Genomic DNA, 14,603 nt, shown 5'->3' with positions numbered 1-14,603 from the left:
AATGGGGAGATCGTGAGGTATAAAGCCCGTTTAGTCGCAAAGGGTTTTGTCGAGAAATATGGAGTGGATTTTGATGAGGTATTTGCACCTGTTGCAAGGCTTGAAACAGTGCGAGTCTTGATTGCTATAGCAGCGCAGGAGAGTTGGGAGATTCATCATATGGATGTCAAGTCAGCGTTTCTTAATGGTGAGTTGAAGGAAGAGGTTTATGTAGAACTACCAGAAGAATTTGCTGTGGAAGGTCGAGAAGGGAATGTTTTACGACTTAGGAAAGCATTGTATGGCTTACGTCAAGCACCTCGTGCCTGGAATGCAAAACTGGATAATTTCTTAAAGTCTCTTGGATTTCAAAAGTGTCCTTTAGAGCATGCTGTGTATACACGTTGGAAAGAAAATAAAATTCAGATAGTTGGAGTTTATGTTGATGATTTAATTATTGTCGGGTCAAGCAAGGATGATATTTTGAGCTTCAACCAACAAATGAAGAAGTTGTTTGAAATGAGTGATTTAGGATTCCTGCCTTATTATTTGGGAATAGAAGTTAAACAAGACGTTGATGGAATCAGGTAATCTCAGTCGAGTTATGCGGCAAAGCTTTTGGCAAAACTTGGAATGATGGATTGTAATCCGTGTCATGTTTTCCTATGGAGCCGAAAACAAAGCTAAGCAAAGCGAGTAATTGTCCATCTGTTGATTCCACTTTTTACAAGAGTATTATCAGAAGTCTTCGTTATTTAGTGAACACACGACCTGACTTATCATATTCCGTTGGAGTTATGAGTCGTTATATGGAAGCTCCGACCATGGTTCATATGGAAGCTGTGAAGCAAATACTCAGGTACGTGAAAGGAACCATTGATATTGGATGTCATTATGTGAAGGCAAAGCAAGTAGAAAATCGATTAATCGGATATAGTGATAGTGATCTTGCTGGAGATATAGATGATCGAAAGAGCACTACGGGGACATTGTTTTTCTTATATGGCAATCCAATTACATGGACTTCAAAGAAACAAAAGATGGTGGCACTTTCATCCTGTGAAGCGGAGTATATTGCGGCGACGTCAGCTGCTTGTCAAGGAATGTGGTTAGGACGTTTACTGAAGGAATTGCATGGGAAGGAAGTAAATCCAGTTCGTTTAAATATCGATAACAAGTCTGCTATAGCATTAGCGAAAAAACCAGTTCATCATGATCGCAGCAAACATATAGACATGAGGTTCCATTTCATTCGTGAATGTGTGCAAAAAGGAGATTGAACTGGATCACGTAAAAACTGAGGATTAATTGGCTGATATACTTACGAAGCCAATAGGACGACAAAAATTTGTGGAGCTTCGAGAAAGAATTGGTTTGAAGAATGTAAGAATGTGAAGATCGAAATACAAGATTAAGGGGATGATTTGTTAGTTTATTTAATCTTGTATTAACCGTAATTCATTTGTATTTGCTTTTTGTATTTTAAATTATGTCAGTTTTAGTATTTGTGGATAAGATCAAGGGAAGTTATTAGCAGTTATTAATGTGTGGCTAAGATTGTAAGAAGTTAGTTTTTCTCTCTGTCTGTATATATACTGTGTAACAAGTTGAATAAAATAAGTAAGTTGGTTTTGTTTATTTTCTAAGTATTGTCTCTCTTAGAGAATTACGTTATTGTGCAAAACTCACTTCCTCGTACGTGTGTTATCTGTCAGGATCTTCGAAATTTTTGTTCATGCACCACTAATGAACTTTGTAATTCATCAATGGACATGTTATCAGTATCTTTGGATTCCTCCATGGATACTACAACATACTTAAATTTTTCAGTCAGGGTACGCATAATTTTTTCTACAATTTTCTTATCTGGCATATTTTCTCCACTGCTTCTCATCTTGTTGGAGGTTATCATCACTCTTACAAAATAATCTTTGATGCTTTTATCATTCTTCATCTCTAGGATCTCAAATTCTCTCCTTAATGCATTAAGAAGAGATTTCTTCACTTTTTGGTTTCCACAAAATTTTCGTTTCATTGAGTCCCAAACAATCTTGGCTGTGCGACGATCCAAGATTTGCTCAAAGACAGCTCGATAAATTGCTTGGAAGAGGTAATGCTTTACTTGGTGATCTTTGAGTCTAGCATCATCAAGGTGGCCCTTTTGTGCCTCAGTCAACATTGTTCCTTCCTCTTGACCTGAGAAACCAATCTCCGCCACACTCCATAGACCTTTTGCTCTGAGCAAATATTCCATCAGCTCACTCCATCACTAAAATGATCAAAGTGACCATCGAAGTGAGGGATCTTCGTTAAAACTTTGTCTTCACTCATACTCTCTCTATTTGATCACTAAAAAATTGGGGCTATGATACCAATTGCTAGGTTTTGACACAACTAAGCCAGAAACATAAACAATTGAAGCTGGAAGTGATAATATTATTGAATATTGAACTTGGCTTTCGTAGTCTCACAAATAACCCTAAATAGAAACTAACCACAAATCTTGGAAACAAAAATCTTGTAAACAAATTTGGTAAACAAATCAAATATTTAAACTAACCCCATAAAAATACTCTAACTCTTCTTTGATCTAATCAAATTCTTCGAACATGAAGTGGTACGAAGGTTGTGTTTATAGGGAGTAGAAAGAGAGGGGCGAAGGGTTGTTTTAAGAGTATTGTTTGGTATTTAGTTTAATTATTTGTCATATAGTTAATATTTCTATTGTTATTTGTAAAGTTGTAAAAGCCAGGTTGAGTATTCAATAATATCATAACTTGACACTACGATTGTTTAGGTTTTCCTGAGTTATTACTAAGTCAAAATCTAACGCTTAATTGGGTTTTCATCTAATTTTCTTAATAATCATTTAAAACTCACCGTTCTTCCTTCTCAGACGGTGGCATACTCGTTGTGGCTAGTGTCTTCGTGCGGAATCCTAATGTCGCATCGTTCAAATACTCAAAAGCCACGATGGTGATTTACTACCACGGCGAGGTGATCGGAGAAGGGGAGACGCCGGCGGATTGACGAAGGCAAAGGACACGATGACGATGAATGTGACGGTGGAGACCGAGGCGGAGGAAATGGATGAGGGTCTGAGTTTGATGGAGGATTTGAAGTCGGGAGGTTTGAATATCAGTAGCCACACGGAAATGCCAGGAAGGGTCAAAATAATTGGATTCATCAAGAAAAGGTTTGAGGTTAAAATGAACTACTCATCTACTTTCAATACTAAAACCCAAATGACTCAAAGGGAAGATTGTGACAAGCATGTACAAAATTTCTGATTAATGAAGAATTATGGGAGGAATTTGAAACCAAATGGCTACTAAGTTTGTAGTGTTTAATTACGAGGAGTATTAAAAATTTTAATTATGGTACGTAGGTTGTTTATACATTTTTTGGATTATATCACTTTTTACTTTGCTTATGTAACTATATTTGTACGTTGGATCAAGAGTGAATTTGTTTGACCATGAGTGAGTGTGACTCCCAAACCTTTGTAACGACTCATGTCTAGGATTTGACATGGTCAGGTTACCTACTCTTTGTTTCTAAGAGTGAAAGCTATTCTCGCGAACTAACTCGAGTTCTTCCGGCATGTCTTTTCCATATTCACATGCATCCTAGAAAAATTCTCCACAGGTTACGTGCATCATAGAATTGCTCCAAGCAAAACATACCTAACCATGAAGTTCTTATAATTGAGCTATCGAAAAGGAAAATGAACCTTATTGGTATATGGAGTGACTATCCATGTTCTAAAGTATTTCTTGGCTATCATATCCTCAGGATACCTCTCGTTTGGAAGTGGTTTCGGTTAAGTCATGTACCCCTCATTTGCTCGGGTGTCACATACCTACCAACTTTCACATTAGTTCGTTTTCAGACCACATCTTACTGGGAGAGATACTGCCCTAATACAATTTGTAACGGCTCATGTCCAAGATTTAGAGCCATTAGGTATCGAATCTGCATTACAAATCTTGATCTATCCTAGACATGACGCGTTACAATTTTGGTCGACCCTAAAAGCTTGATCAAACATTTTAGAATGATCCACTAATCCAAAACCAGTTCGGTGTAATGGCTCGTCCCTTCAAAAGTTGGCCTGAGTTTAACGACGTGACTTTTTAACCCGCCATCAAGAAAAAAGAAAGAGAATTTGTTTGAAAAAAGAAGGTCAGATGGCCAATTTATTTTTTTATCAGTGGGGACATAAAATTATAGACCTCATTTTTTCTCCTTCCACATAATCAAATTCAAAAGGTGACATTTTCCAAGCGTGGGCATGGAGGCTCATAATATAAGTTCTTACCAAACTACACATCGAATAGCCAAACTACACGTCGAATTGTTTACGGTCAAAAAGACAAAGCAATCTGAATTTATTTATTGTATGCTTTGGACCTTCTAAATATGCGACATAAAAATTCAATGTTCAGAATATTCTACTTTCTCTCCTAGAATATATATATATATATATATATATATATATATATATATATATAAATTAATAAATGCATAGTATTGTATGAAAAGTGTATAAATAAAATATTTTCAATAATTTGATTACATTTTTTAAAATTAGATAATTAAGATGTTAACTATTCTATTTTTATTAAAATAATTTTATGTATTTGTGAATTATTAGGTGGAAAAATGTCCCCAACTCAAAAAATGTAGTAGGGGTATTATATAAGAACTTATCATAAACGTAGTTAGCTACTATTTTAATTTTTAATTTGAGACTGGAACAAGCTTCGAGTTTTATTTAAGAAAAAGGGGCCATAATGTTAAAATATTGGTTCTGTGGGCAAGATATGTATGAACGTTGCTAGCTTTGTTAGAAATATTTGCTTATTACTCAACAAATTATCAAAGTTAGAAACACAATTTATTAACAAAGCAACTGAATTAAGAAAAAAATGGAAGGAGTTTCACCGTTACATCGATCTTTGATCTTTTGAACAAATTTCAACCTATTAATGAGATATATAAGTAACCTTTGGGCTATGCTTCTCTCACCCCGATTCATAAAAGAGAAGAAAAAATGGGAAGAGCTTTTCAAGTTGTTCTTTTTCTAGCATTGTTTGTGTTTTTATCTCCTTCTGTTTATTCTTTACCGTTGTCAACAAAAGGAAGGTGGATCGTTGATTCGACAACAGGGCGTCGAGTGAAGCTTGTGTGCGTGAATTGGCCTTCCCACACACAGAGCATGCTAATAGAAGGTCTCAACCACAGGCCATTAAAAAAGCTGGCAGATGAGGCAATCAAGTTGAGGTTTAATTGTGTACGACTCACGTATGCAACTCAAATGTTCACTCGTTATGCAAATAGGACAGTTGAAGAGAATTTTGACCTCCTCGATTTAGAGCAAGCAAAAGCCGGATTGGCTCAATATAATCCTTTTGTGTTGAACAAGACTATTGCTGAAGCCTATGAAGCTGTTGTTGATGTGCTTGGAGAGAGTGGTTTAATGGTGATTGCCGACAACCATATGAGTCAGCCAAGATGGTGTTGCTCTCTTGACGATGGCAATGGATTTTTTGGAGACCGCTATTTTGACCCTCAAGAATGGCTACAAGGTCTTAGCTTAGTTGCTCAACGCTTTTCCAAGAAATCAACGGTACGTACAAATTAAGGAAAATTCTCACACTCTTGAAACTAAATTCTCACATTCTTTTGTTATGACATTTAGGTGGTTGGAATGAGCCTACGAAACGAGATACGAGGAACCAATGAAAATGCAAATGATTGGAACAATTATGTTACTCAAGGAGTAACAACAATCCACAACATTAACCCAAATGTTTTGGTGATTGTTTCGGGCCTAAATTTTGATAATGATCTTCGATGCTTAAAAGAGAAGCCCTTGAATGTAAGCACCTTAGACAACAAGTTGGTTTTTGAGGTGCACTTGTATTCGTTCAGTGGAGATCAAGAGAGTAAATTTATAAACCAGCCACTAAATAATATTTGTGCAAATATTATCGATGGCTTTGTAGACCATGCTGAATTTGTTAGAGAAAGACCAAACCCATTTCCTTTGTTTGTCAGCGAATATGGGTACGATCAGAGAGAGGTTAACGATGCAGAAAATCGGTTCATGAGTTGCTTCACAGCTCATCTTGCACAAGAAGATTTAGATTGGGCATTATGGACTTGGCAAGGTAGCTATTATTACAGGGAAGGTCAAGCAGGGCCGGCAGAAACTTTTGGAGTTCTCGACTCCAATTGGACTCAAATTAAAAATCCTAACTTTGTCCAGAAGTTTCAACTATTGCAGACTATGTTGCAAGGTAAGTATAAATATATTAACGATTTTGAATATATGGATCTATAACAAGTGTATAAGACATTTTTTTACGGTGCACAGATCCAAATTCCAATGCATCGTTCTCGTATGTTATATATCATCCACAAAGTGGCCAATGCATCCAAGTCTCAAATGACAACAAAGATATTTTCATGGGTAATTGCTCCATCTCATGTCGATGGACTCATGACAATGATAGCACTCCAATTAGGATGTCAAGCACTGGTTTATGCTTAAAGACAAGCGGAGAAGGCCTTATGCCATCTCTCTCAACGGATTGCTTCGGCCCTCAGAGTTCTTGGAGAGCCATTTCAAACACTAAGCTTCATTTGGCCACCGTAACTCAAGATGGGAAGAGTCTTTGCTTGTAGGTTGAAAGCTCTAATTCTTCAAATATTGTGACAAACTCATGTATTTGCACTGATGGTGCTCCAAATTGCCTCCAAGACACCCAAAGTCAATGGTTTGAACTCGTTGAAACCAACACGTTGTGAGTTGCTTATGTATTGGGAAGAATAAATATATGACATGCCCGACTTTGAATTGGCCCCTATTTTATCTCTAATTCTATTCATGCTCGTGCTTAACTATAACCGATTTTATTTATCGTACAAACATATATGAAAAATAATACCAACAATAATGATCGTATAAAAGATTGGACATATAATAAATAATAGAAAAATAATTATTGACCATTTAACTGCGAATTTAAGCATAAAATCGACAACCCTAATATGACTCCGGCATTTTCAAAACTTTCATGCCAACCCTAAATTCAAATTCCAACAACTACTAGTATATTGGACCAAATTCTAAATTTCTATTTTAAACTAATTAATAGACTAAGCAACATTTGTTGGAACAAGTTTGAACCATTGGGGTTGAGGATCATCGGTGCAACTTCCCTCGTCTCTAAAGCAAATGCATTTCTTCACAACAACTATAGTATCAGATTCCTTCTCCAAACAAAAATTGTCTTTGCCTATTTTGTTGGCCAATTGGAGATTTGCTTTCGAAGCCACCGTCCAATTGCTTCCATCGCCAGAGCATTCGTCGGATACCACCGGTGCTTTTCCATCTCTGACGGATTTCAAACCCTGCCCGTTTGACAACAACTTCATCGGGACTTCCATCTCCACTATGGTTCCATTGCTTCGGAGTGGCACAATCGCCGAGTTCAACTCCTCCTTTGTCCTCGGATTTGACACATTGCCCTGATACGGGATGCAGCATTATGTATGATATTGGTGCTTTAGAATTTGGATCCGCAAGAAAAGAGCTTTAGTTTCAAATTCTAACTAAAGAAATATATAAAGGTTTGATTTGTTATAATGCACGGTTAGATTGAGAAGCAACAAATTAACCTTGATTCACTCTCTTGATAAGTGGAAGCATTTGTTTAAGTGACGGGGGTACTATCTTTAGTCCAAGAGTGATCCATAACGCCAAAACTTTCACTCAGGATCTTCATTACACCGTCTGTACATATAACTTCCTTGGAACGCCCACAAGCCCCAATCAATATCCTTCCCGGCAATTCGAGCCAAAAAGCAGCTCATGAACCGATTCTCAGCCTCGTTGCCCCCCGAACAAAGAAAAATAGATTAAAGAAATTAGAGAGAGTGAGTTTGCCATTGTGGGAAGGTAGAAGTGACAAGTACTGGTTTTGACGTAACAAAGCCAAAAACATAAACAATTGAAGTTTGAGGTGATAATATTATTGAAAAGTGAACTTGGCTTTTATAGCCTTACAAATAACCCTACATAGAAACGTTTCTATCCACAAATCTTGGAAATGGAAACAAATCTGGTAAACAAATCTGAGAAATATTTAAACTAAATTCCTAAAAATACTCTTAACTCTTTTTCATCTAATCAAATTCTTCTGACCATTTCTCCCGTGTACTTATTCTTCTTTGTCAAGAATTAGTTCAAGTCAGAAAAACTCTGCACGCTAAGTTCTTCACGCAACTTCCGAAATGCTTTCTTATGTGTTTGGAACGTCCGTGTAGAACTGAATTTTTGGATAGCTTAATAGTTGAAGTATTACACACATTAGCTTTGTTCCTTCTATTTGAGAGTGACCAATCTCTTTGAGTATATCCTCCTCATCCAAACATCTTGACATGCACAAGAACTAGCAGCAACGAACTCAGCTTCTCTGGTTCATAAGTGACTATAGGCTGCTTACGAGAAAACCAAGCTACTGCTCCTCCACTAATCACAAGCACATGGCCTGAAGTACTCTTGCTTTCTTCCATGTCTCCGGCACAGTCACTACCAGTCGATCCAGTCAAATCACCGACTCCTCCTTTTTTATAAAATACACCATAATCTACCGTACCTTTCAAGTACCTTAAAACAGTTTTACCTGCTGCAAAATGTTGTTGTGTTGGACATGCCATAAAACGACTAATCAAACTTACAGCAAGCATGAGATCAAGACGAGTAGTTGTGAGATACATCAGACTTCCCACTATTTGTTTATACAAAGTTACATATACTTTTGCACCATTTTCATCTTTGCCAATTTTCTTTCCTGGAACAGTGGGATTACAAACAGAATTGTAATTCTCTATGCCAAGTCGATTTAAAACTTCAACAGCCTACTTTCTTTGACATGTGAAAATACCATCTAATCTTTGTATTACCTCTATTCCAAGAAAAAATTTCATCTGACCTAAGTCAGTCATATCAAACTCTTTCTTCAAGGAACGTTTAAACTCGTCCAATAGTTCTTCATCTGGTCTCCAGTAAATAAAAAATCATCAACGTAAATGCTTACGATAAGAATTTTACCTCCCTTCCTCTTGATGAAGAGTGTTTGCTCACTGGAACTGCTTTTGAATCCTTCCTTGATGAAGTAGGATTCTATTCGACCAAACCAGGTTCTAGGTGCTTGTTTTAATCCGTAGAGAGCCTTTTGGAGTTTGTACACCATCTCCTCACTTCCCTTTTTCTCATAGCCTTCACCGGAATCTGTTAACCATACAGGTGGATGTCGATTTCTCCCCTCCCTTACTGTCAAATCTGGTGCGACGGTTACTGGAAAAATTGTTTTCAGCAACTTGTTCAATTGTTTCAGCAACCGATTCAGTCGTTTCTTCCGTGATTTTTCTTTCTCCGTTTTCAGCAACTGGTTCAATTGTTTCAGCAACCGGTTCAGTCGTTTCCTCTGTTATTCCTCCTCCTTCCGCTGTGTTCTTATCTATTTCAATGTTTTCCCCCAGTCTAATTTTTCCGTTGCTCTCCATTTACCCATTTTTTGAAATGGAGTTCCGATGTTGCTTGCCTTTCATACATGCCTCACAGGTGGGGTTTGGAGCCCCAATTTGCGGAAGGCCTTTCACCTTGTTTTTGTGTTTCAAGGTGCACAAGCCTTTGTAGCCGAGATGACCATATCGATGGTGCCAAAGTGTTGACTGGTCCGTATTTGAAACTTGGAGGCATCTTTCTTCATTTGTTGTGGTAGATGGTTCAGCACCCAAAATAAACTGCCGATTTGCGATCATAATTGACTCTGCTATTTTTCCTTTTTGTGGATGATAAATGCTACATACACCATCTTCAAACAGCACTGCTACTCCTTTTTTCTTGTAGTTGTCCAACGCTCAAGAGATTATTTTTTAGTTTAGGTACCCAATACACATTACTAATAGTGCAACGAACCCCATGCAAAGTTAATTTCACTGCACCCTTTCCCATAACTTTCCTACCTGTATTATTTCCAAGTTTTTCAATGTGGGAAAATGTCTTGTCTAAGCTGGAAAACATACCTTCACTTGCACACATATGGTTTGAGCAACCCGAATCTAAGAACCAAGCATCACTCCTTTTTGCTTCATGTCTTAACATATGAGCCATTAACAGCATTTCATCCTCTTCTTCCAGCTCTGCATAATTCAATTCCTTATTCATCTTTGAACATTCATAATTAAAATGAGCTAAGTCATGACACCTATAACATTCAACCATTGCTTTGTTGAAAGTTGATCTTCCTCTTCCGCGTCCTCTGCCCCTGTAAGTTCCTCTTCCTCCATTACTTATTTTCGTTCGTCCTTCGACTTTCAGAACTTGCTCCTCTCCATTAATGCTGGATCTGTTAGTTTATTCAATCTTGTATTAACCGTAATTCATTCGTATTTGTTGTTTGTATTTTAAATTATGTCAGTTTTAGTATTTGTGGATAAGATCAAGGGAAGTTATTAGCAGTTATTAATGTGTGGCTGAGATTGTAAGAAGTTAGTTTTTCTTTCTGTCTATATATGTACTGTGTAACAAGTTGAATAAAATAAGTAACTTGGTTTTGTTTATTTTCTAAGTATTGTCTCTCTTAGAGAATAACGTTATTGTGCAAAAATCACTTCCTCGTATGTGTGTTTTCTGTCATTTGGTATCAGAGCACTGGTTACATGCCAAAGATCATGCCGAGAAATAATAACAACAATGGAGAGAGAGGAGAGTCGTCGAAGTCTGCAACAAAGTGTTAAAAGATTACGTGTTTAGATTGCTGTATTTGATTTAAATCTTCTGATGGTTAGGAGTCGATTTGTTTTTTATTTGATTTACTCTTGATTTGATTAGATTTTGTTTTGATTTGTTTACGGATTTGTTACCAGATTTTCTGATTTCTAGGTAGATTTTCTAGATATCTCTTTCTATTCTCTGTGTATATATAGAGCATTCTTGCTCTTCAAAATTCAATCATCTCATCAATTATTCAATCAATCCCTCTTTCACTAACAATTGGTATCAGAGCTATCTTCTTAAGGGATCTGTGAGATCAAAATGGGAGGAGAATCCAGTTTTTCCGCTATTGCACCACCAATTTTCAATGGTAGACAATTATCAAATGTGGGCAGTTCGTATGGAGACTTATTTGGAGGCCTTGGATCTTTGGGAAGCAGTAGAAGCGGATTACGAGGTCCCTCCACTCCCAGCAAATCCTACTGTAGCACAAATCAAATTACATAAGGAAAAGAAGACGAGGAAATCAAAGGCGAAAGCTTGCCTATTTGCCGCTGTATCTCAAATGATCTTCATGCGAATAATGTCCCTCAAAACAGCAAAGGAAATCTGGGATTATCTCAAGACCGAATATGAAGGAGATGAGAGGATTCGTGGAATGAAAGTCCTGAATTTGATCAGGGATTTCGAGTTGCAGAAGATGAAGGAGTCAGAGTCGATAAAAGAGTACTCTGACAGACTTCTCAGCATCGCCAACAAGGTGAGATTGCTCGGTTCTGTATTAAATGATTCCAGGATCGTTGAAAAGCTGCTAGTCACTGTTCCAGAGAAGTTTGAAGCCACCATTACTACTCTGGAGAACACCAAAGACTTGTCAAAGATTTCTCTTACAGAGCTCTTGAATGCTTTACAAGCACAAGAGCAAAGGAGGTCTATGAGGCAAGAAAGGGTGATTGAAGATGCCTTACCTGTTAAGCATCAGGACAGGTATAAAAACAAGAAAATTTTCAAAAACCAATCGACGTATGGAGATCCATCTGCAGATTATCAGAAGACACAAGGAGGAGGTTTCAGAAAATCCTATCCACCTTGCCGCCATTGTGAGAAGAAAGGTCATCCACCATTCAAGTGTTGGAGAAGACCTGACGCCTTCTGCTCCAAATGCAATCAACTTGGACATGAAGCTGTGATCTGTAAAGCCAAAGATCAGGTGAAAGAAGTAGTTGCAGAGGTAGTTGATCAAGAAGAGGAAGAAGAAGATCAATTGCTTGTGGCCACTTGTTTCTCAGGCAAAGAATCAAGCGAGAGTTGGTTGATTGATAGTGGGTGCACAAATCATATGACATATGACAAGGAGTTTTTTGAGGAATTAAGAGACACTAACGTCAAGAGAGTGAGGATTGGCAACGGTGAACACTTGGAAGTCAAAGGAAAAGGCACAGTAGCTATAACAAGTTATGAAGGTACAAAATTTATTCCAGATGTTTTATTTGTACCTAAAATTGATCAAAATCTCTTAAGTGTTGGTCAATTACTTGATAAAGGCTATAAAGTGTTGTTTGAGAATAAACAGTGTTTTATCAAAGATGCTAGTGGCAAAGACTTGTTCAATGTCAAAATGAAAGGAAAAAGCTTTGCTCTAAATCCGATGGAGAAAGAGCAGATGGCCTTTATATCCAAAGCTAGTGCCACTGAGATTTGGCACAAAAGACTTGGGCACTTTCATCATCGAGGTTTGCTTCAGATGCAGTCAAAGAAGCTGGTGGAAGGACTCGCTGACATTAATGATGACATGCCTCCTTGCCGTGCTTGCAATTTTGGGAAGCAACATAGGCAACCCTTTCCTCAACAGGCATGGAGAGCCTCGAAAAAACTGCAGCTGGTTCATACTGATCTTTGTGGTCCTCAGCGAACACCATCATTAAATGGTAATCTTTATTACATTATTTTTATTGATGATCTAACAAGAATGTGTTGGATCTTCTTTATGAAGCAAAAGTCAGAGGTTGCGGGTGTATTTTGGAAACTCAAGGCCAGAGTCGAGAATGAAAGTGCATGCTTGATTCAGACTGTAAGATCAGATAATGGCAAGGAGTACACTTCAGAAACTTTTAACAGGTTTTGTGAAGAGGCTGGAATTGAACATCAGTTGACAGCACCATACACTCCTCAACAGAATGGCGTCAGTGAAAGGAGGAATAGATTCATAATGGAGATGACGAGATGCATGCTTCATGAGAAGGATCTTCCAAAACGTTTTTGGGGAGAAGCAGCAAACACTGCTGTGTACTTGCAAAATCGAATTTCAACAAAAGCTGTGAAGAACATGACGCCATTTGAAGCTTGGTATGGTTACAAACCTTCTTTAAAGTTCCTTAAAGTATTTGGGTGTCTTTGCTTCACTTACATTCCACAGATCAAGCGTGATAAGCTTGACAAGAAGGCAGAAGCTGGCATATTTGTTGGGTATAGCACTATATCCAAAGCTTACAGAGTTTTTCAACCGCACACTAGTCGAGTTATTATGAGCCGAGATGTTCATTTTGCTGAAAATGAGCAATGGAATTGGGAAGAACTGACAAAGGTGAATCAGATTCCTAATGCACCAAACAATTTAACCTTTGGTAGCATGTTAGAAGAATCTGAAGATGAACGACAAGAAGAGTCTGAAGATGAACAACAAGATGATTTGGTTGATGATGCACCTGTGAGAGGTACAAGGTCACTATCTGATATTTATCAAAGGTGTAATGTAGCTATTTGTGAGCCTGCAGGGTTCCATGATGCAAAAAACAGCCAACATTGGATGGCTGCAATGCAGGAGGAGCTTTCGATGATCGAGAAAAACAAAACATGGAAGTTGGTTGATCGACCTCTAAACAGAAAGATAATTGGAGTAAGATGGGTATTCAGAACAAAGCTAAATCCTGATGGTTCAGTTAACAAATACAAAGCAAGACTTGTTGTGAAGGGATATGCACAAGTTTTTGGAGTTGACTATTCAGAAACATTTGCACCTGTTGCCAGGCTTGATACAGTAAGATTGTTGCTTGCTCTTGCTGCTCAAAAGAGTTGGAAAGTATTCCAGTTAGATGTTAAATCTGCATTCTTAAATGGAGTCTTGCAAGAAGAAATTTTTGTCGAGCAACCTGAAGGTTTTGTTAGCAGAGGCAATGAAGATAAAGTCTACTTGCTGAGAAGGGCTTTATATGGTCTTAAACAGGCTCCGCGAGCATGGTACAGTAAAATTGATGATCATTTGGTTGGTCTTGGCTTTCAGAAAAGTCAATCTGAACTCACACTGTATGTCAAGCATGAAGGTACAAATACTTTAGTCATTTCTCTTTATGTAGATGACTTATTAATTACAGGAAGCAATCCAAAGCAAATTAACAAGTTCAAACTGGAAATGAAAAAGATATTCGAAATGACAGACCTTGGTCTGATGTCATATTTCCTTGGCATTGAGATCAAGCAAACCCAAGATGAAGTGTTCATTTGTCAAAAAAAGTATGCAAAGGAGATACTAAAAAAATTTCAGATGGAGGATTGCAAAGCAATGAATACTCCTATGAATCAAAAGGAGAAGTTGGTCAAAGATGATGATTCTGCCAAAGTTATTGAAGCTGAGTTCCGGAGCTTGGTAGGGTGCCTGATGTACTTAACAACAACCAGACCTGATATCGTAAATGCTGTAAGTATTCTCTCCAGATTTATGCATTGTCCCAATGAGACTCACATGAAAGCTGCAAAGAGAGTTATCAGATACATCAAGGGGACCTGGAATTATGGAGTGAAGTTCTTAAAGCACAAGGAAATGAAGCTAATTGGT

General features: G+C 37.6%; 2 protein-coding genes across 2 annotated transcripts; both read left to right on the top strand.

Annotated features, from left to right (window-relative positions):
• Positions 1 to 3,026: 3,026 nt before the first annotated feature.
• On the top strand, positions 3,027 to 6,672 carry LOC147792382 (glycosyl hydrolase 5 family protein-like). The gene is made up of 4 exons (XM_087124466.1): positions 3,027 to 3,175; positions 5,323 to 5,611; positions 5,684 to 6,284; positions 6,362 to 6,672. Exons 1-4 carry the CDS (start codon positions 3,027 to 3,029, stop codon positions 6,670 to 6,672), a joined length of 1,350 nt encoding a protein of 449 aa, XP_086980592.1.
• Positions 6,673 to 10,793: 4,121 nt separating this feature from the next.
• LOC147792381 (uncharacterized) lies at positions 10,794 to 12,820 on the top strand. Its single transcript, XM_087124465.1, has 3 exons — positions 10,794 to 12,234; positions 12,358 to 12,653; positions 12,740 to 12,820. Exons 1-3 carry the CDS (start codon positions 11,139 to 11,141, stop codon positions 12,818 to 12,820), a joined length of 1,473 nt encoding a protein of 490 aa, XP_086980591.1. The 5' UTR covers positions 10,794 to 11,138.
• Positions 12,821 to 14,603: the final 1,783 nt, after the last annotated feature.

This window comes from Cucurbita pepo, chromosome 6 (assembly GCF_057944985.1).
Source record: "Cucurbita pepo subsp. pepo isolate OVF chromosome 6, ASM5794498v1, whole genome shotgun sequence".
NCBI classification, from domain to species: domain Eukaryota; kingdom Viridiplantae; phylum Streptophyta; class Magnoliopsida; order Cucurbitales; family Cucurbitaceae; genus Cucurbita; species Cucurbita pepo.
This window is presented reverse-complemented; position numbering and strand designations above follow the sequence as displayed.

Bases quoted from the DNA above. Each gene is read 5' to 3' on its own strand.
- LOC147792381 (XM_087124465.1), top strand. From the start codon at position 11,139: ATGGTAGACAATTATCAAATGTGGGCAGTTCGTATGGAGACTTATTTG. The intron at 12,235-12,357 runs GTACAAAATTTA...GTTTTATCAAAG, and splicing joins AGCTATAACAAGTTATGAAG to ATGCTAGTGGCAAAGACTTG. The intron at 12,654-12,739 runs GTTCATACTGAT...TGATCTAACAAG, and splicing joins CCTCGAAAAAACTGCAGCTG to AATGTGTTGGATCTTCTTTA.
- LOC147792382 (XM_087124466.1), top strand. From the start codon at position 3,027: ATGACGATGAATGTGACGGTGGAGACCGAGGCGGAGGAAATGGATGAG. The intron at 3,176-5,322 runs GTTTGAGGTTAA...TTATGCAAATAG, and splicing joins ATTGGATTCATCAAGAAAAG to GACAGTTGAAGAGAATTTTG. The intron at 5,612-5,683 runs GTACGTACAAAT...TATGACATTTAG, and splicing joins GCTTTTCCAAGAAATCAACG to GTGGTTGGAATGAGCCTACG.